This window comes from Cavia porcellus, unplaced genomic scaffold (genome assembly GCF_034190915.1).
Source record: "Cavia porcellus strain 051 isolate PalLab524CR breed Dunkin Hartley unplaced genomic scaffold, mCavPor4.1 scaffold_25, whole genome shotgun sequence".
Classification (NCBI taxonomy): domain Eukaryota; kingdom Metazoa; phylum Chordata; class Mammalia; order Rodentia; family Caviidae; genus Cavia; species Cavia porcellus.
This window is the reverse complement of record NW_026947508.1, coordinates 22,022,670-22,050,255: the sequence shown is the minus strand read 5'-3', so window position 1 is coordinate 22,050,255 and position 27,586 is coordinate 22,022,670. Positions and strand designations below refer to the sequence as shown.

At 47.4% G+C, this 27,586-nt stretch overlaps 1 protein-coding gene across 1 annotated transcript in view; it reads right to left on the bottom strand.

Annotated features, from left to right (window-relative positions):
• Positions 1-664: 664 nt before the first annotated feature.
• Oprd1 (opioid receptor delta 1) overlaps positions 665-27,586 on the bottom strand; it is a 49,005-nt gene continuing 22,083 nt past the window's right edge. The window contains exons 2-3 of the mRNA XM_003471096.5: positions 10,611-10,960; positions 665-7,285 (exon numbers count right to left, since the gene is read on the bottom strand). Coding sequence (XP_003471144.1) covers positions 6,762-7,285; positions 10,611-10,960 — 874 coding nt within the window. The 3' untranslated portion in view covers positions 665-6,761. The remainder of the gene's footprint in view (positions 7,286-10,610; positions 10,961-27,586) is intronic.

The window sequence follows — 27,586 nt, the reverse complement described above, 5'->3', positions numbered from 1 at the left end:
AAGCCTGTCTTGAGCAGGGGAAGCTGGGCTGTCAACCCTCCTCTCGACCTAGGGAGCCTGTGGGCCTGCCCACCCTGCTCCCTGCCCATGGTCTGCACTGCACTCGGTGTGTGTGGGGGCAGCTGGGTGTTGTGTCTTCCAGGTCACCTCGGGCCCAGGGTGGGCCCAGGCTTGGGGCTTTGCAGAGGCTGAGGGTGGGGACAAAGAGGGGCCCCGATCCCTGGTGGCCTCTTAAGGATGAGTCACACATGCCATGGAGGGAGAGCCAATCAGAAAACTACTCTCCAGGAAGTTGAAGTAGAGAAGGTCTCCCAGGGAAGATGTCCCAACTCCCACCCTAAAGCCATCTTGATTCTGGGGCCAAAATAAAGGGCATGGAGGAGCTAGGGTAAAAGGAGGGGGATAGGGAAGCAGTGCGGGCCCCACGGATACGTGAGCTGGGAAGCCTGGTTTGGCCAGGGAAGGCTTGGAGCCTGTGGCTCCAAAGGACAAAGCTGCACATGTGTGCGTGCACATGCACGCACGCACACACACACACACACACACGCACACACACGCATGCATGCATGCTCGTACACACTGAGGTCGTGAGCCTCTGCTTCCCTCATGTCTGTCACCTTTCAGGCTCTCTCACTAAGGGACCCAAAAAGATGAACAAAACAGATAAGAATGTGGATGCTTATTTTATTGGGAAAGCAGAGGAAGTAGCACGATGACACCCGGGAGGGGTAAAGCCTGGTGTGTGAGGCAAGCCCAAAGCAGGGCGGTGCCTTGACAGGTGGCAGCTCTTAGGCATACTTTTCCCTATTTCTGGACTAATGCCCAGGGATTTTACCACCAGATGTCAGTTTCTGTGATCAAGGAACATGAGGGGAAAGTCTCAGTTCTCTCCCAGAATGGCACAGCACTCAGAATCCATCATGTACATGGACTTAAAATGTTAGACGACAGTAAAAGGCTCCATTTCTTGAGTATTTGCTGTGCAGTAGGCGTATTGTTCACCTGTGTGGTGTCCACTTGCATTTGCTGGGATCTTTTTTGGGGAAGGAGGATTTCTCCTGACTCAGCTTCCCAAGGGCTGTGATTATTGGTGTGCACCACCATGCCCAGATATTTTCTTTTTTGGTTTTTTGAGACAGAATTTTACTATGTAGTTCATGCTAGCCTTGAACTCATGTAGCCCAGGCTGGCCTTGAACTCACAACAATCCTCCTGCCCTGGCCTCCTAAGTGCAGGAATTACAGACATGCACCACAATGCCCATCATTTCTGGGAATGTCTGTGACCAGAGCAGACAAGGCCCATCCCTCAAAGCCTCCTTCTAAGTCTTAACTTTTTACCAGCTAAGTGTCATCATCCATGCAGGGGAAATGGGCCCAGAGAGTGAAGTGTCTTGCCTAGGGTCACACAGATGACATGGCAGGAAGTCAAAAGTTACGGAACAAACACACTTCCAAAGGAGGGAGAGAAGGATGGGGAGAGGGACCTGCCAAGGTCACAGCAGTGATTTGGGTGGCTAGCATGGAAGCAATGGCAGTGTCTGTGGCCAAGGCACTGAGGCATAGGACCTGGCACAGGAAATGTTCAGTCTGTGGCCTCGAGTTGCATGGGACGGTCTTGCTGGGGCCTTCCACATAATCAGAATGCTTCCCCGTGGGAGGCCAAAGGAGGCAGCGGAGGAAGTGGACTTGACCAACCTTTGACCTTGACGAAGTGGACTTGACCAACCTTTGACCTTGACCAAGCCACTCCCTTCCCTGAGCTTCAGTTTCCTCATCTGCAAAATGGAGGCAATAAAAATAAAGTCTATTTCATACTCTGGCTGGGAAGATTAAAGGGCTCCTCCATGTAATTTGGTACAGGTGAATGCTGTAGGTCACCTGCTGGTAGATGACAGCCTGTCATGAACGCAAAATGTGTGAAAGTGCTGGGCACTTTGGGTAAGCTCATCTCTGGCATGGCAGTGGCGCTGGGGCTGCACCCAAGACGATCCTCCAGCCATGCGCTCCACGGCATCAGCCTGCTGCCCTAGAAGGACCTCAGCAGCTCTCTGGAAGATTGGCTTTGAATTCTCAAGCTGCCTGCAGCCAGAGTCCCAGAGCCACCCAGTCAGCGTCCCGACCTGACCCCCATCAGTAAGCTCTGAGTGGTCTGGCCTCTCCCACTATCCCTGCCAGCTCCCAGCATTACCTGCCTGTTGTGCAGAAGTGAAATAAAGGAATAAATAATAACAAATACATAAATGGTGAAAGAAAGCTCTGTGTGTTTCCTGTTGGAGCTGTGGGACCAGGATCTGTAGGTAGCTGTCACCTCCCAGCATTTCTAGGTCTGATTCCCACTCTAGATCTGTAGTCCCCAGTTCAGGATCTGTCACTGATGCAAAGAAGGGGGGACTGGGCTGGGGGTTTAGCTCAGCGGCACAAGTGCCTGCCTGGCAAGCGCAAGGTCTTGGGTTCGATCAGGAGTTCAAACCCCGGTACCAAAAGAAAAGTGGGGGGGACTGAGACCCAGCAGATGCCTACTCAGGACTCTTGCTGCTCCCAGAACGCTGGCTAAACTTCAGATCCTATTCACCCCCCTCCACCTGGGGGACATTTCAAATTCCAAGCCAAGCACCCTTCCTTCCAGGAGCTCCCTCTGGCATTTGCACAATTATCAGAGATTAACTTTGTACTGGAGCCTACCAGGTGCCAGCATTTTGGCAGGCAGTTGCTGCTTGCTGCTACCAAGTGGCCAAGAATTCATCAACCCCAGGAATCTTATTAGAGACTGTCATTGGAGACTAACCCAGTCCTTTGCGTTAGATCCAGTAGCAAACGATAGGTCACAGAGGGCAAATCCCCTGGCCTGGTTCATGCAGCCACTTAGTTTCAGGTTTGAAATTTGAAATTCGGGAGTTTCCCAGGCCATGCAGGAGACTGAAGTTGAGGAGTTTTATGCCATGGGTTCCTCCCCACCCCCATTCTCTTCTGACACTTGACATTCTCCATCACTCCCTCCTCCTGGCAACGCCCTCCTCCTCCTGTTTCCATGGCAGCACATTCTACCCGGCTGTCCTCCTCCTGCCTCTGCCATGGCTTCTCACTCTCCACCGGGGCTCCTGAGCCTAGGAAGCAGGGGGATCCCCAGGCAGGGTCCCATACTCTTCTCTTTCTGGCTCCCCCTGTGAGCTCACCACTTTGCCTGTGGGTCTGTAGCCCTACTTCGTGTTCCAGCTTAGTAACACTTGCTTAGTATGTGCTAGACCATCCTTACGTGATGGGCCTATAGCTATACACACATTATCTCATTTAATCTGCACAACTACTCCTGAAGGTAGTTCACGCTACCACTGAGGATGCAGAGACCCAGGGAGGGTAAGCCAAGATCTGAGGCTAGCCCTACCTGCTACTTCAAGAACAGACAGGAAAATGTAGGGCATTCTTAAACCAGGGGCAAAAACTTCCCTCCCACTCCTAAAGAGAGGGAGAGAAATGGAAATTATGGAGGAAAGAGCCCTACTCCGCAGTTTTCAGAACCTAGTGATGATCTAGAATTACACTGTCAATTTGGAGCGTTAAAAATGCATCACACACAGTACATTTTGAAATGTGAAGATTTGGAGAGCTTCAAGAGGAACAAAAGTTCATGGAAAATTGGCCCTTTTCCTTCAAATTGCTCTAATTTGTCTTAAATCTTCAAAACCCTCACCCCAGGGTTTCGGCTACTAATGTCTTTCTACTTCACCGATGTCTGGAATTTCCTGCAAACTTGGACTGCAGAATTTCCCCTGGAAATTCACTGACCTCTGTCACTGCCAGCAGGGTTGTGACCCAGAGGCAAGTGGCTCAACCTCTCAGACCCTCAGCGTTCTTGTCCGAAATCGGGATACCACTACTTACCCACGTGGCTGCCACGAGACTCCACTGGGATAATGTACATAACACCTGGCATCCAGCCTGGCACACAGAAGTACTCAGTTAAATCCTCTGTTCTCGCATATAATTTCTTGGATTTGGACATCTCATGCTTTTGCACACACTGTTCCCTCCTGTTGGTGACCAACCTCTGTTTGTACTTTAAGAACACTTGAACATTTCCCACCTCTCATGAAATTGCTACACATGTGTTTTTAGTAAAAAGATAACAAAAGGCTCTTCCTATGACATACTCCCTAGGGCTCTCTGTCCCCGCACTCATCACACTGGGATGCAATCATCTATCTATCCACTGACTGTCTCAGACATTCTGAGGGCAGGGCCATGTGTGCCAGGTGGGTAGAAAGTAGATTTCAAGGACCAGGGATATAGCTCAGCAGTACAAGTGCCTGCCTGGCAAGTGTGAGGTTGTGAGATCGATCTCTAGTAAAAAAAAAAAGAAAAAGGTAGATTTCAATGCAAAATCGCTTTACCTTACATGCATGTGGTTGGGATCCAGGCCCTGCCAAACTCAGGACAACCTTAAATATCTGCTAGCAGGAGCAAGAAGCAGCCAGATGGCAGTGAGTGGGCTTAGAGCGGCTTAAGGACAGGTCTGTGGTGTGTGTATGCGTGTGCGTGTGTGGTGACACAGCGCTTACAAGAATAAACAGTCTCAGGCTGGGGATTTAGCTCAGTGGCATAAGCACCTGCCTTGCAAGCAGGGAATCGTGAGTTGGATCCCCGGTACCGATAAAAAGAAAAAAAAAAAAAAAAAAGGAAAAAAGAATAAACAGTCTTGCTCCCAATTACTTCAAGATTCTCTGGTTCCTAAATTGTCTTCTTTCTCTGCGTTGTCCCCAGAGCATTAGCAGGAGGGCTCCCAGTCCAGGACGTCCTCCTGCCTTGCTGAGGCCCCCTCCACACAGAAGTCTCTATGATTGCTGGGCCCGTCTGGGTGGTGATGACTGAGATATGAGCGGACTGAGCCTCTGGGTCACCATATCTTGGGAGCTGGATCTGAGTGGTGGTCACTGCTGTACATCCGAGGTCCCAGAGGAGGCACTTCCTCGAAGAAAGTCCCCAGGTCCAGGAGAGGGCTGTGCTTTGCCTTTGAAAGGACTCTCACCCCTTAAAATGTGCACGAAGCCCATCTTGGTGCCCCCCTCCCCACTAGTTCAGTCCCTGCTGGAGTGACAGCTCCCAGCTTTTGTTCCCAAAAAATGGCTGTCAAAGGGAAAAGAGGTATATTGTTTCTTTTTTCTTTTTTGGTTTGAGACAAAGGCGTCAATTTCTTCCCCTCTGTCCCAAAAAAGGAAGAAAATTAAATTTGTTTTTACAGGGATGTCAGCACTTGCTTCAATAGGGAGTCAGGGGTGTCTTGCTGAGGCAGGATGGGGGGAGGGTGGGGAGAGGAGCCTGCGAGGAGGGGCTCAGGGGACTAGGACAGACCCTGACACCAAGGGAAGCAAAGATCTGGCTTCTACGCCTGGCTTTGGGTGGACCCCAGAACTCAGCAGCCTGAAGGAGCTGGGCAGGCTGGAGCCGAGGACCTCAGGAGAGGGGAGCACACACCATCTTCCCTCAGTTCCACCAAAATCAGGCTCCACATGGACAGTTTGAGTTTATCCGAGGTAGACACACATGCATGGGGCACAGATGGGTATTGGGAGGAGAGACAATTCTGAGGTTCTTATCAGGGGTCTGGAAATCTGCATGGGTATCTTGGCACCCCCCCTCCCCCAGTTCACTCGCCAAGCATGGGGCTCCATGTAGGTGATTCTCTCTGTGCTCTGATAGCTGAGTACCACAGACACCAGGACCCTGGGGACTCCCCAGAAGTGTCCCTCCTCAGGATGGAGGACCTAACCTCAGAGCAGAAGCATGCTTCCCCGCCTTAGCCCACTACCACCACCTCCACCCCCTGGCACGAAGCCCATGCAGCTGGGGTTTTGGAGCCCCAGGACCTCCTTGCTCCTTCTCGAGCCTCAAGCGCTTGGTTGTAGCGACCCTATTTCAACTGAAGCCTGTCAACCTCCCCACTGGCCCTACTCACTGTCCTGTACCAGGATTCACTGGATACTGCTGTGGACTGTGGACATTGATTCCAATCTTAGGCATCACTTTCCATTCCAAAGAAACGGTTGGAGTGAAAAGATATGCTGTTTCTCTTCCTCTTTTCTGTTTCTTTTGTATTCACTTTACTTATGAAGATGTCAAATTGTACCTAGATTTCAGGGAGTTTCCATATGCTGCTAGAACTCGGGCTGGGACTCTCCCCCAAACATGAGGCCCCACCTCCTGCACACAGCCCCTCTGTCTACTGACAAACCTGAGCCGTCACCAGCCTGCCTGTCCTGATTCTCCATCTTACCCCGGAGGAGGCTCCTCTCCTCCACGCCCGGTCTTGCAGCTCAGTCTTAAGCCACTGCGCACCCCTGCCCCTCCTCGGCCCCCTCCTCAGTGCAGAATCATCAGATTCTAGACCAGATCTTGATGCCTCAAAGCCCTATGGGGTTTAGAACTCAAGGCGGCACCAAGTCGAACTTCTGCCCACTGCACAGGTCCCATTAAGGAGCCCGGTTCTGGTGCTGCAGGTCCCACACCCCTGCAGTCGCTAGCTGTCCCTGCCCAGCCTAGGGCCTTGCTCAGGTACTCTTCCCCCACTGGATCCAGAGCCACCCCACTGCACAGGCCTCATCTCGTGACCACTACCTGGTCCCAAGTACCCAGCTCTTCTCCAAAACAGAGGCCTCATCCAGCGGCCCATGCCTCCTCATCCTTGACTGCCCCTTCCCGGATCGTGGCTCCACCTCCCGGGGGCCTCCGTGGTCACCTTGGAGGTGCCCGGGGGGAGGAGCGTGGTCAGGGGCCATCGGAGGGGGTGCAGGCGGTGACCCGCTCGCGGGCTGTGGCCTCGCGCGCCCGGCTGAAGCTGCTGGGCTCCGGACGGCCGCACGGCGAGCGGCAGAGCTGGCGGAAGCAGCGCTTGAAATTCTCGTCCAGGAAGGCGTAGAGCACTGGGTTGAGGCTGCTGTTGGCGTAGCCCAGGGCGATGCACAGATGCAGCGCCGCCACCACGAATGGGTCGTGCCGGTCGATGTCCACCAGGGTCCAGACGATGACGAAGATGTGAATGGGCGCCCAGCACACCACGAAGGCTCCCACCACCACCAGCACCATGCGCGTGATGCGCCGCAGGCTGCGGTCCTTCTCCTTGGAGCCCGACAGCAGGCGCACACTGCGCAGGCGCAGCAGCATGAGGCCGTAGCACACCGTGATGATGAGGATGGGCACCACGAAGGCGAAGAGGAACACGCAGATCTTGGTCACTGTGTCCCAGTACCAGCTGGGGCTGGGGAACTGGAGCATGCACACCACTGCCCCATCTGGGGAGGGGAGATAAGGAAAGAAGGATGAGAGGCCTGGCCTCTGTGCCTGAGGTCCTGCCTGCTCGGCTCCATCTTGGTGTGGGCCCTTAATTCTTCTGCCTTGAACACCCCCTCACTTTGCACTTGATGAACTCTTGCTCATCCTTAAAAACCCCAGAAGCAAAAACAAAACAAAATAAAAATCAGGACTGACCCTCATCTGAGAAGTCCCCTTTCTGAGTTCTCTCCTAAGCCCTTCATAAGCTTCTGTGTCCATGGGTAATAGTAATAAATCACTTAAAATTAATTTATCCCAGGGTACTAAGTGTGATAACGCACCATTTCCAAACTTATTCCAATGGGATAACACTGCTAAGACGGATTTAAAGAGTGTGACTGGATGGGCATGGTGGTTCACACCTGTAATCCTAGCACTCAGGAGGCTGAGGCAGGAGGATCACACGAGTTGAAGATTAGCTGGGCTATATAGTGAGTTCAAGGCCAGTCTGAACTGCATAGTAAGATCTCATTTCTTTTCTTTTCTTTTCTTTTTTTTTCTTTTTTTTTTTTTTTTTTGTCTTTTTCGTTTTTATCTGTACTAGGGATCGAACTCACGACTGCCTGCTTGCAAGGCAGGTGCTTATGCCGCTGAGCTAAATCCCCAGCCCCAAGATCTCATTTCTTTAAAAAAAAAAGGGGGGGGGGTCACTCAAATTTGGCTTGGTGGCATACTCACTCTGGGAGCCTGAGGCAGGAAGTTCACAAGTCTGAGGCCTGGCTAGGCAACTTAGTGACTTAGCAATGTCTTAAAATTTTAAAAACGGCTGGGTATGTACTAGGTCTTGGATTCAGTTTCCAATCCCAGGAAAGAAAAACAAATAAACTTGATTCAACAGCAGACTCAGACTGTAACTACTGTACATGGTGTGAGTTGGCCAAATCATACCCACTTCAATTCAAGCTTTAAAAAGGTGGGACTCATAACGTACCCACATCCCCAGGGATTGCTGCAAAGACTAAATAGGCCTGGGGGTAGTAAGGCATTTAGCATGGTAAGAGTCAAGGACTTGGTGCACACACAGAAAGAGGAGCCGATACTTAGAAGAATCTAGGTCCCAGGGTTAACCCAGCCTCCCTGGAGGAAGGCTAATGTTGGCCAATATCAAGATCTTTTCAGCTGGAGGAGGTGAGCATGCTGTAATCCCAGCTAATTGGGAGGCTGATGCAGGATGATCCAAGTTCAAATCCAGCCTAGTCAATTTAGTAAGAGGTTGGCTCAAAATAAAAAATAAAAAGAGCAGGGAATGTAGCTCAGTAAGAGAGCACCTCAGGGTTTGAACCCCAATACTGGGGGGAAAAAACAAAAACCTTTTAGTAGCCAGGAGTGGTGGCTCACGCCTGTAATCCCAGCACTTGGGAGGCTGAGGCAGGAGGATCATTGCGAGTTTGAGACCAGCCTGGGCTACAAAGTGAGCTCAAGGCCAGCCTGAACTGCACAGAGAGATCCTGTCTCAAAAAGACAAAAAAAAAAAGCCCTTTTGACAGAGTAGAAGGGTACCCAGGAGAAAATAAGGTCCCCATTCCTGGAATGAAGGCTTGGGCTAGACCAGCACTTTGGGAGGATGTTGTGAGCTTCTTATGCAGGACTGAGGCTGGCCCAGGTGAGTCCTAAGATCTAGAGCCACACAGCAGGCTTGGGGGCCTAGAGTTATGAGAGGAAGCTGGGACCCCACAGACAAGGTGGATTCCAGGACATCAGGCTGGCAGGACTCTTGGGGTTCACTGAGTCCAAGACCTTTGTCCTACAGATGGCAAATAAGGTCACACAGGAAGTAGCACACAGAACAACCAATCTGGAGGTGTGTGTGTGTGTGTGTGTGTGTGTGTGTGTGTGTGTGACAGAGACAGAGACAGAGAGAGAGAGAGAGAGAGAGAGAGAGAGAGAGAGAGAGGAGTGAGGAGCCCATCTGGTCCAGCCCCAGCAGGGCTGCAGCTAATGGTGTGGAAACTGAAGCTGACAGTGAGGAACGGAGCCCTGCTGCTGAGTCAAAACCAAGTGTTCCGCGGCTGCTTAAGGGCACCAGGGATGCTGTCCTTGTGAGAGTCAGAGGTGACCAAGAGGCCTCCCATCAGGCCTGTTCCGGGCTCCACTCGCAGCATCCAGCCTCTGTAGAACTCCTCCCAAAGGGCCAAAAAGAACAACAGATCTGAGGGCAGGAACCTCGGTTTGTAAGCCAGTTGCCACCCACTGCCCAGCTATGTGACGCAGGTAAATCACATGGCCTTTCTGATTCTCGGTTTTCTCATAGTCAAACAGAGGAAGGAGTCATCACCTTTGTCTACCCCACAGGCTTAATTATTTAGCAGCTGCATTTATTAGGCCTTGGCAATGAGCCAGGCCTTTTCCTAAGTGTTTTACACATATCACCTCATTTAACCTTCTCTAGCGTGGCTCCAAGAACTTAATTGTTTCCTCGTGTCTTTGGTGCTCTTCTAGACTATCTTGCCCACTTCCTCACATCAAGGCAGGGCCATGTGAGCAATTATCACTAGGAAGGGATGGACCAGGATATTTAAACGTGGTCATGAAGCTAGGTCTTTAGCTCAGTGGTGGACCATTTTGCCTAGTGTGAGCAAGACCCCGGGTTTGATCCCCAGCATTGCAAAAAAGAAAAGAAAAGAAGCATTATCTGTGCATCCTCCCACTCTCTCTCTATGTTCACACAGGCAGATTCCGGCAGTGAAAGGTTCAGGAACAGTCAGTTGGAGCCTGGGTCCCTAAATGACTGTGCTGTTTGCAATATACATGAGAAATAAACCTTTACCATGTTAATCCCTGGGCTTTGGAGATTGTTATAGCTGCTACAGCACCAAATACATGAAGTCACTAAAATGATTATAGCTTTATTCCAAGGAAATACACCTTTCATTCTCTAAGCTTTGCTTTTGTCATCTGACCAGTGGTTTTCAAAATCTGGTAAAGAAAGTTTGGGGTAGCCATCTTCCAGCCTCCATTTCTCATTGGTCAGTGACACTTTTACCCTGCTGCCTCTCTGTCCATCTCCCTAGAGGTCAGTCAATCCACAGTCCTGGCCAACCATCTACAGGGGCCCAGGCCAGCCACCCATAGTCCACTGACAACTCACGCATCATCATGCAGACTCCCACCCACATCCCCCAGTGGCCAAACATTCCCATCCTGCTGGCTGAACTTCCACACTCTCAGGGGCTCCACCAGTGGACAGCTGCCTCCACGCACCCTGGGAAGTGCCCTGCAAACCCAGAGAGGCTCATGTGCTGCCCGTGGCCTGAGACCTAAGTCATCACCCCTTCTCTCACTCACCCCGGGGACGGGTCACAGCCATGACCATGATAGGGACACCAACACCTGAGGCCAAGACCCAGATGCAGATGTTGATCAGCTTGGCCTTGGCAGGTGTGCGGAAGTCCAGGGCCTTGACAGGGTGGCAGACGGCGATGTAGCGATCAACACTCATCATGGTGAGCGTGAAGATGCTGGTGAACATGTTGTAGTAGTCGATGGAGAGCACAGCCTTGCATAGCAGCTCCCCGAAGGGCCATGTCTCCATCAGGTACTTGGCGCTCTGGAAGGGCAGTGTGCTGGTGGCCAGCGCATCGGCCAAGGCCAGGTTGAAGATGTAGATGTTGGTTGCTGTCTTCAACTTAGTGTACCTTAGAAGGAAGTACATGGGTCATTATCCTATTTTACAGATTTCAGTTTTCATTAAACACAGAGGGTACAGTGACTTGCCTAAGGTCACACAGAAGGTCAAGGGCAGGTCCTGAACCATCTGATTCAGCATCACTCCTGTCCACTACAACAGAGGCAGAAGTATGTCTCTGGTTGTGGGTGACTTTGGCTGAAGGTATTTTAGGAAAAGCCATATAGTCTGAGAGGTACTAAGCAATTGGGTTTAAGAAAAAACTGACTCCAGAGGGAAACAAGTTGGGGTTCTAACCCTGCCTCTACTGTATATTGGCTGAGTGACTCTGGGCTAGTAGTTCGAGGTCTCTGAGCTTCAGCAACTTTAACTATAGAAAGAAGGTTAATACTTGCACCAGCCTCTTGGGATGGGTATGAAAATTTAATGAGGTAATACAGGACTTAGCACTGAGCCCAGCAGTTGGTGAATGTGCAGGACAGGGGTGTAGCTCTGTGGGTGAGCACTTGCCAGCATGGGTGCTGCCCTGGCTTTGATCCCAGAACTGCAAAAGAAAAAACCAAACATGCAGGCCAGTATAACTGTTATTCTTCATCTGTTGGAGAATGAGGCTGGGGGCTAGCCCAGAGTGGTCAGATTCTCCAGCTTCTACCACTGACCTGGCCTTCCGGGAATACAATTGGCCATATCTGAAGAAGGGGCTCTGCCTGGGGCTGTAGACCCTTCGGGTGTCCTCTGTGGCCTTCCTTGGCCCATCCAGACCTTCTGGTCCCTGCAAGCTGGAATCCACTGTCCGGCAGCCTGGGTGCATGCCTCTTCCCACCCCTAGTTGTGTGGGAAAGATGAGCCACTGACAGCGTCACATAGAAACCCCGGGTATGGGCCAGGTATCAAGCCAGATGGGTGTGCCCAAACTGTACCCCACCCTCCCAGCATGCCCCGTGCTCTGTGCTGCACACAGCTGTCTCCATCACAACTGGCCCTTGTTTAGCCAGTATTTACAGTCACGGTCCCTTTTGCAGCAGGGCCTGGGCTGGGCACTGGAAAGCTGGAGAAACTGCCCTGTCCAGTATACTCGTCACGGGAACACAGGTCCACTGAGGCGGGGCTAAGGACTTCCTTCTGGCCTGGACTGATCTGAGAAACCCAGGGAAAGGCCCCACCATATGAGCAATTCCTTGCTTTCCAGAACAGGAAGAGCCTTGGAAGACTGCAGGGAAGCAATTGTTTATTGTTGTTCTGGTGCTGAGAATCGAAGTCACAACCTTGCACTTGCCAGGCAGGTGCTGTGCCACTGAGCTATATCCTCAACCTGGGAAGTGATCTCCTGAGGCGGGATCTGAGGGCTCCCTTCACAATTACTAGCAGAGCCTGTGAAAAATGCAGACACCTGGAACCCAGATCTCCTAACCTATAGATTATGAATCTCTAGAACTGGGCCAAGGAATTTCCATCTTTAGCAAGCATGCCTTCGCCCTAAGTGAGTCTTACCAACTCTAGAGGTTAGAGAATCACTACTCAGAGTGAGGCCCTTACTGGGAAGAGACAGGAAATTGGAAGCCCGAGAGGCTGCACAACCCACCCAAGGTCACATAGCAAAGGTGGCAAAGCCAAGGTGAGAACTTGGACCTCCTGACTCCCCATGTACGCTCTCTACTCTAGCCAACGGGTGATGTCACACTGTGTGCTTCTCTTTACTTCCTTAGAATGCCTCTGATGCTACCCAGGAAGAGGGTACAGTATAGTACTTAATGTTTTTGAAACCACTGAACAATCTCACATCTGCTAAAGCTGTTTCTTCAAGAAGCCATGAGGCTTTTTTTGGTTTAAAACAAATGGACTCACTCATTGTCCTTCACGGCCAGCATCTGTCCCACTCCCTCCCAAAATAGCTGCTATTTGCTCTGGGGCTGGAAAAGCAAAAAGTTTTGCTGGGAGACAGCACAATCACAAGTCTCGGGAAGTCTGTCTTGAGCGAGCGAGCGGATCCCAGCTGCGTGGGAGGCGGTCTCAAGCCCACAGCTGCCTGTCTAATTTCTCTGCTCTTACGCAGAACAATTCAGGGTTGTTCTCTGCATGCTATTTTGATTTGTGAACGATCCTTCATCCCCAGAGGCGGATGGGTCTCAGAGAAACGGGAGAAGCAGCTTCTGAGACTGCGCTGGGTGCCCCCCACCAGCGGCTCAGCGCGGGGTCTGCCAGGCAGCCCCCACCTTGTCCTCTTCTCGCTCCTTCTCATGCCTTGATACCATGCCCTGCGCTGATGGCACCTTCGACCCTTCTCCAGTCCCAGTCATGCGGCAGTCCCTCCTGCACAAGTTGGCCCCGGCCACCTCCAGGCCTCCAGTTCTCCATACCTGTCCCTGGAATGATGTCCCCTGACACCCACTTCCGTTTCTTCTCTGTGTGTCCTTAGACATGTCCAGCCCACTCCAGCTCAGGCCCTCCAGTCTCGCTGCTCCCTCTGCCTCCATCAGGACTCTTCCAATGTCCCCTCCTCAGAGAGGTCCATCCCACACTCCAGCTACCCTGTGCCTCTCCCCAGCAGCACTCTCTGGCTTTTTGCAGGGCGGGGCGGGTGGTCCTGGGGATGGAACCCAAGGCCTCACACATGCACACCTTAGGCAAGAATCTACCACTGAGCTATAGCCTCAGATCTTTTTCTTTTCTTAAATTTTGAGACAGTCTTGCCAAATTACTCAGGCTTGCCTTGAACTTGAGCTCCTCCTATCTCAGTCTCCCAAGCAGCTGGGATTACAGGCCTGTGCCGCCACTTCTGGTGCTCTTTACAGCACTTCTCTTTATAGCAGAAAGTACCCCCTCCTGTGGTCTCTGAAATATCTTCTTTTCTGTCCATGGAACTCTGTCACCCAGAGCTCTCTGAAGGTAGGTGACTCAGTCCATTTTGTTCCCTGCCACCACCAGTGCAAATTTCAGGCTTCTGCGGACATCTGCCATAGCCATGGCCCAGCACACCCTCTGGGTCACTTCCTACCCTCCAGCACCTTCCTCTGATTTCTGTCCATCGAGTCCCCCTCCCAAGAGACAGCTCCTGGGATAGTCTAGTGAGGAGCCTTCCAAAGGACATATACGAATGCAGATTTTTAGAAAATTTCTTTTCTGCCAGTATAATACAGAACATGAAAAGCTATCAAATACTAATAAAAACATTCACCCCCTCTGCCCAGCTTTCCTCTCTCCTCTGCCTGGCTCTGAGGGGCAACCATGGTTAATGTTTTTAATTATCTATTTTAATTATTTTTCTGGGGTGATTACCTCCATAATTCTAAATTTCTTGATTTATCAATTTCAAGTAGTATTTGTTGAAGTTTGTATGTGGCTAGCTAAGGCTTGGTAGTGGCAGTAGCAAGTAATTCCAAAGTTGTAGGGGCTTGGCACATTAAAGGTTCACAGTTGACCCGACTTACAATTGGTTCACGAGGACTGGTTGTAACTCAAGTTCATTGTAAGTCAAGACTGCTTTCCCCATAAGAAATCATGGAAATACCCATAATACATTTCAAACCTCCCAAAGCACCCCTTAACTAACTTTTCATTATTAAAAAAAGGTTGAACAATGCACGTAATTCACCAGAAACACCAATAATTTTCCTAGAGTATTCACCAAAGAGTTATAAAATGCATCTAGTTTACTAGAAACAGCAATGTCATACTGTACTCACCATTCAAGTTTAAATCTTTGGCCTGCAGGAAGGCAGGATGAAATGGGAGGTGGTTATTGTGGGAGGAGAATCTTCTTCCATAAAAACATCAGGAATCTGGCTCTCTGGAGCCCTTTCTCACCTTGGGAGAATCCATAGCCCACTAGGACCTGCTTCTGGCTCATTAGGTCTCAACCGTTTCAGAACTAAACAGTGGTCTAAGGATTTCTGCTTCTGTCTTTTCTTTAACACTGTTCTATTTTATTGTGATTGCTTTCTTTCCCTTCCTTCCCTTAGTGTCTTCTCTAGCTTTTTGGGGGAGGACATTTTGATAGCAATAATCATAGTGCTTATCATGTCAACAAACACAAGTATCTCTGCTCAGACTGAAGCTCACGTACATTTACATACATTTTTCTGGCATCAGCAGTCTTTGTTTACAACTGTGCAAGCACCTGGCATTGGAGTTGTCACTCAAGACTTTGGTTGTGGGCTGGGGATTTAGCTCAGTGGCACAAGCATCCGCCTGGCAAGCACAGCATAAGTTCAATTGCTGGTACCAAAAAACAAAAAACAAACAAAATAAAAAAGGCTTTGGTTGTAAGTCAAATCTAAAATTCTGGTCCTAAGTTGTTTGTACACGAGGTCAGTTATAACTCAAGGGTCTACTGTATTTCTCATTCTTGCAGAATCCATTCAAAATTGCGAGGATTTCACACTCTAGGCGGCTACACTTGTATGGCTCTGTCATCTTAATCCACAGCCTCCTTGATCAGTGCAGAAAGTGGGTCATCTAAGCATATGTCTAGCAGCGATGCATTCTCACAACATAGACTTTTGGTTAAAATTGTGAAGGAAAAAACCCCATAAATTGTGATTCAGGATTAGTGAGGTATCGTGGTCTGTGTCTGTGGTCCCAGCTACGTAGGAGACTGGAACAGGAAGAGCACCTGGGCCCAGAAGTTGGACCCCTTCTTAAAAAAAAGTAAAATCAGGATTTACATTTTTCTTCTCCTTCTCCAATGCCAAAGTCTTACTGTGTTACTCCAGGTTGGTGTCAAACTCACCGTCTCAAGCAATCCTCCCACCTCAGCCTCCCAAACACCTAAGACTACAGGCACCACTGTGCCCAGCTCTCTTTCCTTCTCCCGCTCCCTCTATCTCTTTTCTGAGTTTACATTCTAGTGATTTTGTAGCTATTTCTATTCCTGAGTCAAAGAGCATAATTACATTTATATTTACCATTTTTTATTTGCTTAGTTCTGTGTACATATTGCTAAATCTCCTCAAACAAACACACCAACAGACCTGTAAAACACCTTTTCCTCAGAGTCACATAATTGACCCATTTTTTTTTGCTTTCCTAGACCCTTCCTCCTGGACCCTCCCTCCTGCCCTTTGCACCTGAGATTGATTGCTATTTAGACCAATGGCACACTTAACTCTGTTCAGACGCTTGCTTCCTGCCTCTGAAGTCTCCCTCTATCTTGATTTATGCTTTCCTTCTGCTGGTGCACATCCTCTAGGCACTTTCTTAGAATGGGCATATATATAGGAGGCCAAGTTTTGCTCCCTTTCTTGTCTGAAAATATCTTTATTCTATCTTTACTTCTGATTTTTTGACTGCACATGGAATAGTAGGTGGAAATAATTTTCCATCAGAATTTGATGGCTTCATTTTTTGGATTCCATTGTTGATTCCTGGTATCTATAGGTAATCTCTCCTCTTACTATGGAGCACAGGATGGCCTTGAACTTGCAGAAATTCTCCTGCCTCAGCCTCTCAAAGTCCGAGATAAGCATGTGCCACCACACCAAGCTTCACATCATTTCTCTAATAAGTTTTTTCCTTTGGCTTTTCCTGGGACGCCTGGAAAATCTGTTAAATATTAGGCCTCCAGGACTGAGCCTTTAATTTTCTTTTATTGTCTTTTTGCTACAGCCTCTGGGAAATTTCCTTTTCATTATCTCTCATCCTTTCTATTGACTTTTTAAAAATTATTTTGACTCGTGGTTTATTTTCTCACTGCATTTTCTTCTTATTCCCTTATTGGTTTTTTATATAGATCTTATTTCAGGGACACAATATCTTTTCTTAACTCTCTGAAGACACCAGTGATTTTCACTTTGTATTTCTTGCGGCTTCCTGCATTTTCTGCGTGTTTCAAACATCTTGGCTTGTTTATCCATCTGCTTTGGCCTCCTTCCTTTATCCTGGAGACTCCCTTCAAATACGTGGTGAGAGGCTGCTGAAGAGTGAAATTCTAAATATCTAACTGGCAGCTGTTTGCGTGTGTGGGCGCTGTCAAAGCTGGTGAACCTCAGCGTAAAGGGACTGAGTGTGATCTGGTGTTGACCCGGAGCTCATGTAAATATCACCTCCTGGGCCTTTCCTCTCCTCCCTGGGCTGCACAGTCTTGGTGCCAGGATTCTGGTTACAGAACTGGTAAAGAGGCCACAGTGCCCCCCCATTTTGTATTTGATATTTCACCCTGACCCTCTCAGTGTCTATTGGCCCTGAGTCCAGAGTTCCTCCTGGCTCACTTCGGGGGGGGGGGGAGATAACACGCTGCCTTGCAGGAATCAAGGAGTCACCTGGCAGTGCAGGGTGCAGGGCGGGAAGGGGGTTCGAAAGGTCCCCTGCTCTGCTGACCATCAGTCTTCTGCCCCTGTTTTCGGTACCGCATTTCACCCCTGCTCAGCTTGTTGCTCCTCCGCCTATCGCTTCTCATCTTCCAAGATACATGTTGCTATTTCTTTGAAAAGGTAAACTGAGGCATGAAAAAGGAAGAAATTTCCCAAGGCCGGGTGACTAGAGTAAGAAGCGGAGCTGGTTTTTAGCTCAGACAGTCCGATGCTGACGCCTCCCTCCTTGCATGCTGCCCCTTGGGACTGGTTGCCTTCCCTTCCCTACCTTCACAGTGAAAGCAGCAAATGGTGGGAACTCATTATAAACTCAGCTCTGTCCACATATTCAAAAGGTTTTTACTGAGAACTTGATGTGTGCCAGGTACCGAGTAAGGGACAGAAGAGTCATGATGACAGAGAGTCTCTTAGGCTTAGGCTTTATGGCTGGGGGAGAAAGACAGATATTAACCAAACTGATGTGTTAATTCATATCTAGTTGCCCACTACTGTTTGCTTTTGTGGTGCTGGGGACTGGACCCAGGGCCCTCACACTGAGCTATTGAGCCTCAAGTATTTTTATTTTTTATTAAGTCAGTGTCTGACTAAGCCAATAAATTGTGTATGTTGGGCCCAAACTCATGATCCTCCTGCTGGAATTACAGGCTTGCACCCTCAAGCCCAGCGTTTTGTTTTGTTCTGTTCTGTCTTGCGACAGAGTCTTGTTAAATCACAGAGTGGCCCAGGCTGGGAGCTGCCCATTATTACTATTCTGCCATGATAGGTAAGAACTGTGACTCAGTAATAAAATGCAAAAAACTCAATTAAAAAATGCTAGGCATGATGGTATGTGCCTGCAATCCTAGCACACAGGAGGCAGAGGCAGGAGAATGGACACAAGTTCAAGGCCAGTTTGGGTTACATTGTGAATTCAAGGCCAATCAGGACTATATAGTAAGACCATGTCTCAAAAAACAAAACAAATTAAAAATGAGCAAAAGACTTGAACAGACACTTCTCTAATGAGCATATATGAATGGCTAACAAGTACATGAAAAGACAGTATCACTAATCACTGGGGAAACACAAATTAAAACTACAATGAGATGTAACTTCACTCCTAGTAAGATGACTACTAATTAAAAACAAAATTAGAGTTGGCAACGATGTGGACAAAGTGGAACCCTTGTGTACTGTTGGTGGGAATGTCAAATGTTGCAGCTACTATGAAAAACAGTATAGCAAGTTCTCCAAAAGCTGAAATACAGTTGCCTTGTAATCCAGTAAACCCTCTCCTGTGGAGACAGTGACAAGTACTAAAAGAAAAGTGAACAGAAGGTCCAGGGATACAGCTCAGGAATAAGTGCCTGCCTGGCAAGTGCAAGTTGTGAGTTTGATCCCTGATACCAAAAAAAAAAAAAGAAGAGTGAACAGATACCTGCATGGCTGTGTTCAAGGACAATCATTCACAATAACCAAAAGGTGGCAGCAACCCAAGCATCCTCTGACAGATGATAAGATAAATAAAATGCAGTATAGGCCGGGCATACCCAAAATATTGGGAACCACAAGTATTTCAGATTTCAAAATTTTCTCAGATTTGGGGATATTTGTATATTCATAATGGGATTCTTTGGGGATAGGACCAAAGTCTACACACAAAGTTCACTTATGTCTCATATGTACCATTTATGGCTCACACACAAAGTGCAGAAAATTTTAAACAATATTATGAGTGCAACCTACACTGTGACCATGACCTATCATGTGGGATCAAGTGTGGCAGCACTTTGGCACTAAAAATTCAGGATATTTTATTTTATTTACTTATTATTTATTTTGGAGACAGGATCTCGCTGTGTAGTTCAGGCTGGTTTTGATCTCACTTTGGAGCCCAAGCAGGCCTCCAACTTGCAGCAGTCCTGGCCTGCTGGGCCACCCAAGTGCTGGGATTACAACTGTGTGCCACCATACCCAGATGAATGTAGGATTTTGTAGCCTTTCAGATGTGGAGTTTTCAGATTCGAGCTACTCAACCTGTACACACACAAAGGAATAGTATTCAGTTTTGTAAAGGAAGGAGATGCAGACATGCACGACAATATGGACAAACTTTGCAGCCATTTTCCTGAGTGAAACAAACCAGTCCCAAACAGACAAATACCATATAATTCCACTTCTATTAGGTACCCATAGGAGTCAGATGCATAGAGGTAGAAAGAATGGTGGTTGCCATGGGCTTGGGGAAGGGGAGAATGAGCAGGTTGTTTGATGACTACAGAGTTTTGGTTTGGGAAGATGAAAAAAGCTTTGGAAACAGATGGTGATGTGTGCACATGTCAATGTGCCTAGTGTGTGTAACTTAAAATGGTTAAAATAGTTTTGTCTTTTTATTTTTTTTTTTTGAGATGCCGTCTTACTATGTAGCCCAGGTGGCCTCATATTCTTAGACTCAAGTATTTCTCCTGCCTCAACCTCCCAAATAAGTGGAACTACAGACGTGAGCCACCACGTACAGAAAAAAAAAAAAAAGTATATTATACATGCTGTGTAAGTAAGCACAAAAAAATGGTATTTTATATGTTGCATTGTGGCAGGGCCGTTCCCCTCAAAACGCAGTGAGGCTTTGTCAAAAACCAGAAAGGCAACATGACACAGCACCTAGATACAAATTTGTACTTCTAGTATGGCTCTGTAGAACAGATTGTACTCAATCCGGCTGTACTACGTTAGTGTGTTACCATTTAAGAAAGACAAAGATGCAAAAATTGTATAAAAGGCAAAACTTCACCATGACCAGGGCTCAGTCTTCTGGGTATCAGCTTGTGCTACAGCAAATAAAGTTGCTTCCTGGAAAAATAAGCTTAGGTGTTCCTTCTCTGTTTGGGAAAATCCTGCTACATTTCTTGGGGCTCATCGGGGATTTGTAAAACTGTGTTCCTACCTCTTTTGTTGGTGGGGGGTGACCAGGTGAGGCCAGGAGAAGCAGCCTCACCTGGTGCCAGCAGACCCTATGATTATAGGACGAGCTAACCCCTCCTGGTGTGCAGGGCAAGGACCCCAGACACACAGTAGAACCTGGTGAAGCCCCAGAAACCCCCCTTCAGACTGGGAAGAACCCAGGTTTTAGTAGCTCTGCCCCAAACAGGCCAAAGGAGATTCTGATCACCTCCCAAAGTAGAGGTACCCAAGTAGTTCCACAAAGGACAAAACCACAATTCTATGACACTGGGCCCTGTGCAGGGGTTAGAGTCACTGTGCGGCTGCATGTAAATGAGAGAGACAGTGAAAAGGTTCCAAAAGAGCCTAAGAAAGGCAGTGGTAACCAGACAACTTTGTACATGAATCAAGGTTTAAAAAAAAAAGTTACAGGGCAACTAAATATTGCTTTGGTGCTCAGATTATTCTGTCTTTGTCCCAGAACGACCTCAGGTGAGGTCCAGATGATCTCAGGTGATATCAGGACTGTCTCGGATGAAACCAGCAACCTTGAGTGGGGTTGAGATCATTTCAACTGAAATTGAAATAACCAACAGCAAGGCATCAGTGCATGCTGGAGAAGGAGCCTTGGGCTTTGAGACAAAGAAAATAAAAAATAAATGTGCCTCCCAATGAGCATAGGTTAAGAAATCAAAGGGTCTCAGGGAACAAAATACCCTGTTATCCCCTTGAATGGATGTTAAGGACTTAAAACGACAACTCACAAACAGACAAACAAAAAAATCAGGTGATAAAATGTTGTTTCATTAGGCCACGAACACCCACCCTCATCCCATCCATCTTCTGACCAAAGCTCACTCAGACGAGGACCAGGTATATCAATTATTGATTAAATTGGTTAATAATAAAGACTGGGGTCTCACGACGAGATAGATTATGCCCTAGGTTGCCAAAAGGACCAATCGTACTCTTTCTCCTAAAAAATTGGAGATTTAATAAGAATTAAAAAGTTATCTCTGAGGGGCTGGGGATTTAGCTCAGCGGCATAAGTACCTGCCTTGCAAGCAGGCAGTCATGAGTTCGATCCCCAGTACCGATAAAAAGGAAAAAGACAAAAAAAAAAAAAAAAAAAAGTTATCTCTGGCTGGGCATGACGGCGCACACCTATAATCCCAGCACTTGGGAGGCTAAGGCAGGAGGATTTTTGGAAGTTTGAGACCAGCCTGGGCTACAAAGTGAGCCCAAGGCCAGCCTGAACTGCATAGGAAGACCCTGTCTCAAAAAGACAAAAAAAAAAAAGTTATTTCTGATCACCCCTTCTACATGAGACCCTCTAGAGTTCCTACCCCCAAACTGTGATCCCTGGATAGTGGCTCCAGCCTAGCAAGTGGCTGCAGCCACACAAGGGGAAAAAAAACTAACTTTATCACTGATTCAAAAAGAAAATTTGGCCAGGGATATAGCTCAGTGGCACAGCATCTACCCGGCAAGTGCAAAGTCATGAGTTTGAGCCCCAGTACAAAAAAAAAAAAAGAAAAATTTAAAAGGTGTCAAAAAGATGTTCAAAATCTTCTGTTTCCCCAAAGACTAATGAATGTACTCAATTCCTCCCTCTGAGAGAAGTTCTCCTGGTTACAAGTCTTAGCTAACTGATAAATTTACATTTGGCTTCCAATTTAAGTTGATATTTTTAAATAAATATACTTAAAACATTCCTTATAGATTGTAACTTCTTAAATTACAATTATAGGGTCACTCTTCTGTCTGCTTTCTGCTAGCAATAAGACTACTGATTCAAAGCTACTTAAAAATCTATTGGCAAGCTTCACCATGACCAGGGCTCAGTCTTTTGGGTATCAGCCTGTGCTACAGCAAATAAAGTTGCTTCCTGGAAAAATAAGCTTAGGTGTTCCTTCTCTGTTTGGCTCACACCTATAATCCCAGCACTCTGGAGGCTGAGGTGGGAGGATCGTTGTGAGTTTGAGACCAGCCTGGGCTACAAAGTGAGCTCAAGGCCAGCCTGAACTGCATAGCGAGACCCCGCCTCAAAAAAGACCAAAAAAAAAAAAAAATCTATTGGCAGCCAGTGAAGTTTAAAATTATAACAATCTAAGATCAAGAACGAGAAAAAAATTACAATTACAACAGTTAAGGACATAATCTAATGTTAAAAAATTTTTTTCTTCCAGACAAAAGAAAAATGTTATCTAAGCCCCTCAAGAGAGGCCCTCACGGGGCTGGGGATTTAGCTCAGTGGCATAAGTGTCTGCCTTGCAAGCAGGCAGTCATGAGTTCGATCCCTGGTACCGATAAAAAAGAAAAAGACAAAAAAAAGAAAGAGAGGTCCTCACTCCTCTGGATCCGAGAGGAAGGAGGCAGTTCGCACAATTCCAGTCCTGACAACCCAGCACCAGTACAAAGAGTGCTGCAGGTTTCTGTGAAATCTCGATACCTAACTTCTCAGTCTTGGCAAAATTCCTTTATAAAACCACAAAGCAGGTGGCGGACAAGAACTTCGGTTGTTGAAACAAGTACAACAAAAAGCCTTAAAAAGATCACATAGCTGTGTATCAATGCACGGGGGCCTGGGCTTCCAGACAAGATGAAGCCTTTCTTCCTGTACATCCACGAGTATTAGCACTGCAGTGAGTTTGTTAACCCGGATGTTGAGGTCATGGCACTGACTGATGACACACTTCCCCACGAGGACTCTCCAGGGCCGGCCACCACGTTTGCAAGCACTTGCAACTACATCCTTCTTGGTAGCGAAGGCTGACAAACTTGACTATGAGACTGTCCACGTGCCATGCTGTGTCCTGAAGTACAGAAGACAATACTGGCTGATGAACACCCAGATGGTCAGACATCAGGGGATGTTATATGAGAACCCAGGCATTCACCTAGAAGTAGGGAGGACCCTGAACCTGACAACCCTACTGCTGCTCAGGCCAGGTTGGCCAGATCATGACTGCACTGAGGTCACAGGTGAGGTGTTCTCCAGCGGACCAGACTTGAGGGACCAGCCCCTCACGGGCCCTGGTGCTGAGTATTTTACTGATGGTAGCATGGTGAAAGGGGAGAACACCTTGCAGGGTGCTCCATGGTAACTTTCAATTCTGTCATCGAGGCAGACTCTGCCACAGGGATCTCATCACAAAAGGCAGAACATACTCAGTAACCAGCATTCTCCAGCAGGTGGCAAGGATATGTGTTAACACATACACAGCCTCTAAGTATGTCTTCACCACCCTCCACCTACACAGGGCCTTATACAAAGAAAAAGGCCCAAGGGATGGGGGTTTAGCTTAGTGGCATAAGCACCTGCCTTGCAGGCGCATGGTCGTGAGTTTGGTCCCCTGTACCAAAAAAAAGGGCCTCATAAACTCAAGAAGAAAAGACATAAAATTTAATTTTAAAGACATCTGGGCCTTTAGCTGGACTTGTGGAGAACGCTGCCATGGGCTCTAGGTCTTCAGGGCACTTATGCCGGACACTGCCATACGACCTAGGCCATCAGCTGGATTCTTTGAGTCTCTTGTGTGCGTGGACAGATCTCTTGCACTTCCCTGTGTTTGACTTTTTGGGTGAATATTATAAAATAATCCTATAAATTACATGTCCTGTACTAATCTCTTCCCTTGTAAATCCTGACTACAACAGCCAGCTAACAATCTGTGAGGCCATGGAGCAAGCTGTGGTCAAAAATTTCATCAGGACCCCCAATGGGCCAGAGAGCTCTTAAAAACACTGTGGGCTGGCATTTCTACATCAGCACAGCCCAAATAGCGTGTGAACAATGTGAGATGTGCCTGCAATAACCTGTATTAGGGCCGCTCCTAAGGTACAGAGTGTTGGAGGAGCCCCATGTTTTGGTCATTGTAGACTTACACCGAGCTTCCCTAGGTCTGTGGCTATAAGACTTGTTAGCTTTTGTGTGTACTTTCTCAGGCTGAATACAGGCCTTCCCCCTCACACAGAAAAGGCTTGTGATGCAGCCCAATTCCTTGTGAGGAAAACCATTCCCTGTTTTAAAATTCCCATTATCATAAGATCTGACAACAGGTTGGCATTTGTCATAGAGATGCTACAGCTGGTAGCCAAAGAACTAAAGATCACCTAAAAACCATATCCAGAGTGTAAATAAATAAATCAATAAATAAGACAAATACACCGACTCAAGCTACAGCTGAGCAAAACTGTCAGAAAACTCACCTACACTGAGACCAATCCCTCCCAACAGCTCTGCTGAAGCCTGGATTTAGGTCCACTAACCAGATGGGGTTTTCCCCTTATAAAATTCTGAGAGATCTCCTCCTCTTTTTATCCCCTCCTCTTAGTAAGAGAATAAAGGAGGACTTAAAGGAGCTTTAAAATCTCACCATAAAGCAACAGATACAGGTGTTAGTCTCCATCCTAGTGATTCTACAGCACTATGTTAAATAAAAAAGATTGCCTGTCAGTCTCCCCACAGATGCTCACTCTTTTAAACCAGGAAATGTTGTGTGGTTAAAAAAAAAAAAAAAATGTCCAGCCTTTAAGATCCCTCTAGAGGGGCACACTCACTGCTATCCTATCCACCACCCCCACCACACAGCAAAGCCAGTGTCTCAGAACTACGCACGCATCCCCCGCCCTTAGGTGCCACGTAAGCTGACAATCCAAAAAAAGTGATCTCCACCCAGGAGACACCATCACAGAGGGTAGCTCTGGCTAGTCTTACTCATCTATGCGCAGCAAAAGCCTGAAGATGCCACCAACTGGTGAAACAAACAGACTGCATCCCTGTTGGTAGCTGGCCATCTGTTTTGCACTGCCATCCTTTGTTCCTAACTATGCTTACGTCTCTAGCCCTGATTTTCACCATAGCCTTTGCTGAGACCACCACAGCGGACTAAAAACGTGACAAATGTGCCTGCTAGTCTTCACCTTTCTCTTGTGGATGGGGTGCTTTGTTGGCATTGGTTGTTTTTAGCAGGACCCCGCTGGTACACCTGGGCTCCCCATCATGCTCATATTTAGACTTTACATACTTCTCATGCCAAAAAAAAACCCTCCAAGGGACCTACACACATAACAAGACAACCTGTTCTATCTGCCAACAGGAGAGACAATACATTTGTTTTATCCTCAATACTCCCCCAGTAAAGACTGGTTGGAAGTCCAATCCTACTAAGAAAAGGGGCTTTGGTCAGCCAGACACAAATTACTACCCTAAAACAAACAATGTCAATATTTTTGATGTGTGTGTAGCTACAGGTATTGGCCCAGAGACATCTGTCATACAAAAAAGGCAGGCACCTTTTTGTTTGTTTTGTTTTGAGACAGGGTCTCACTATATAATGCAGGCTGGCCTTGCACTCACTATACAGCCCAAGCTGGCCTTGAACTCACAATCCTTCTGCCTCAGCCTCCCCAGTGCTGAAATTACAAGCATGTGCCAACGTGCCTGGCTAGTACTTGTGATAAAAAGTCCATGGACTCTTTTTTTTTTTTTTTTTTGAGACGAGGGGCTCATTCTGTAGTTCAGTCTGGGCTGGCTTCAAACTCACAGTGACCCTTCTGCCTCAGCCTCCTGAGTGCTGGGGGTCTGGCTCAAGGTGATCTGGGGACCCCCACCATCGGGTTTCTCATTGTTACAAGGCTTGTAGGGATCTGATTTTTAAGCCTCTGGTAGCTATTGATCTTCTTTTATGCACCACATGTCCATATCCAACCCAAGACTCAATATACTGTGCCTAAGCTGGGAGCAAAAATACTGACTCAATGATAAATACGTATTTTTTTAAAAAGTAGTTTATGTGCCTGTACACATTTTTATGCCCCAAAGCTATGTTTCAGGAGCTACAAACATGCGTGCCTGCACACATACAACACAACAGCTCTCCTTCAACATCAGGCTGCCCATCAAAGGCACGCAACCCTGCTAATCTTCCCATCCTTAACCCAAGAGATTCCAAATGCCAATGGGGTATCCGAATGGGCGTTCGGATACATGGATGGGGCAAAGACCCAGAAACTGTGGTATATTTTCACCGTCACCACCACCCATACAGCCACATCTCATCAGGTCTTTCATTCCTTTTATGAGACAGTAAACAGCAGCCCTCCTCCTATCCCTGCCACAACCAGAAACTTGCTTCTAGACGAGCAGAGACCATGCTGCCAGCCCCAAAGATCTCTCCTTGCTCTATATGTGGGGAAAACAACATAGAAGATCAATAGCCGGGCTGGGGATTTAGCTCAGCAGCATAAGCACCTGCCTTGCAAGCAGGCAGTCGTGAGTTCGATCCCCGGTACCAATAAAAAGAAAAAAGCCAAAAAAAAAAAAAAGAAGATCAATAGCCACAAGAGGCTTAAAAATCAGATCCCTACAAGCCTTGTAACAATGAGAAACCTGATGGTGGGGGTCCCCAGATCACCTTGAGCCAGACCCCATCCCTTGTCTCACTTCTTCCATCTTTGAAAAGCTTGAGACAGCCATCAAATGGCGGCCCCGGGGAGACTACACTATTTATATAAGAGAACAGCCTACATTATACTCCCCCAAACTGGTCAGGGTCATGTGTGTTAGGAACAATCTGCTCATCTCTCTTCCTACTTCCATTTGCCAGTGAAGAACACCTGAGAGTCCAGGAATGTGGAGACAGACCACCACCACCGCTCCCCACAAAAAAATGACACGCTCTATAAATCGGCAATTGAAAAGATAGTAAGTGGTCTTTCCAATATTAATCAATACTATGGCCCTGTCACCTGGGCAGAAGATGGGTCTTGGAGCTACCATATCCCCATTTACATACTAAAGCACATAATCAGACTACAAATAGTTATAAAAATTTTAACCAATAAAATTGCCAAAGCTCTTAATTTACTAGACAAAGAGCAAGGCAAAATGCATAATTCTATTTGAAAAAAACAGTTGGCCTTAAATTACTGGCTTGTCTCTAAGAGAAGAGTTTATAGAAAGTTTAACTTTAACTGCCTATAGATAGTTTTTTGTTTTTTGGTTTTTTTTTTTTTTTGTTTGTTTGTTTTTTTGGTCTTTTTCTTTTTTATCGGTACCAGGGATCGAACTCACGACTGCCTGCTTGCAAGGCAGGTGCTTAAGCCGCTGAGCTAAATCCCCAGCCCCGATAGATTTTTTTAAGTCACAGAAGAGATCAAAGATCAGATAAAAAGATTGCTTGTCTCTAAGAGAAGAGTTTATAGAAAGTTAACTTTAACTGCCTATAGATAGTTTTTTTTTGTTGTTTTTTTGGTTTTTTTGGTCTTTTTCTTTTTTATCGGTACCAGGGATCGAACTCACGACTGCCTGCTTGCAAGGGAGGTGCTTAAGCCGCTGAGCTAAATCCCCAGCCCTGATAGATTTTTTTTAAGTCACAGAAGAGATCAAAGATCAGATAAAAAGA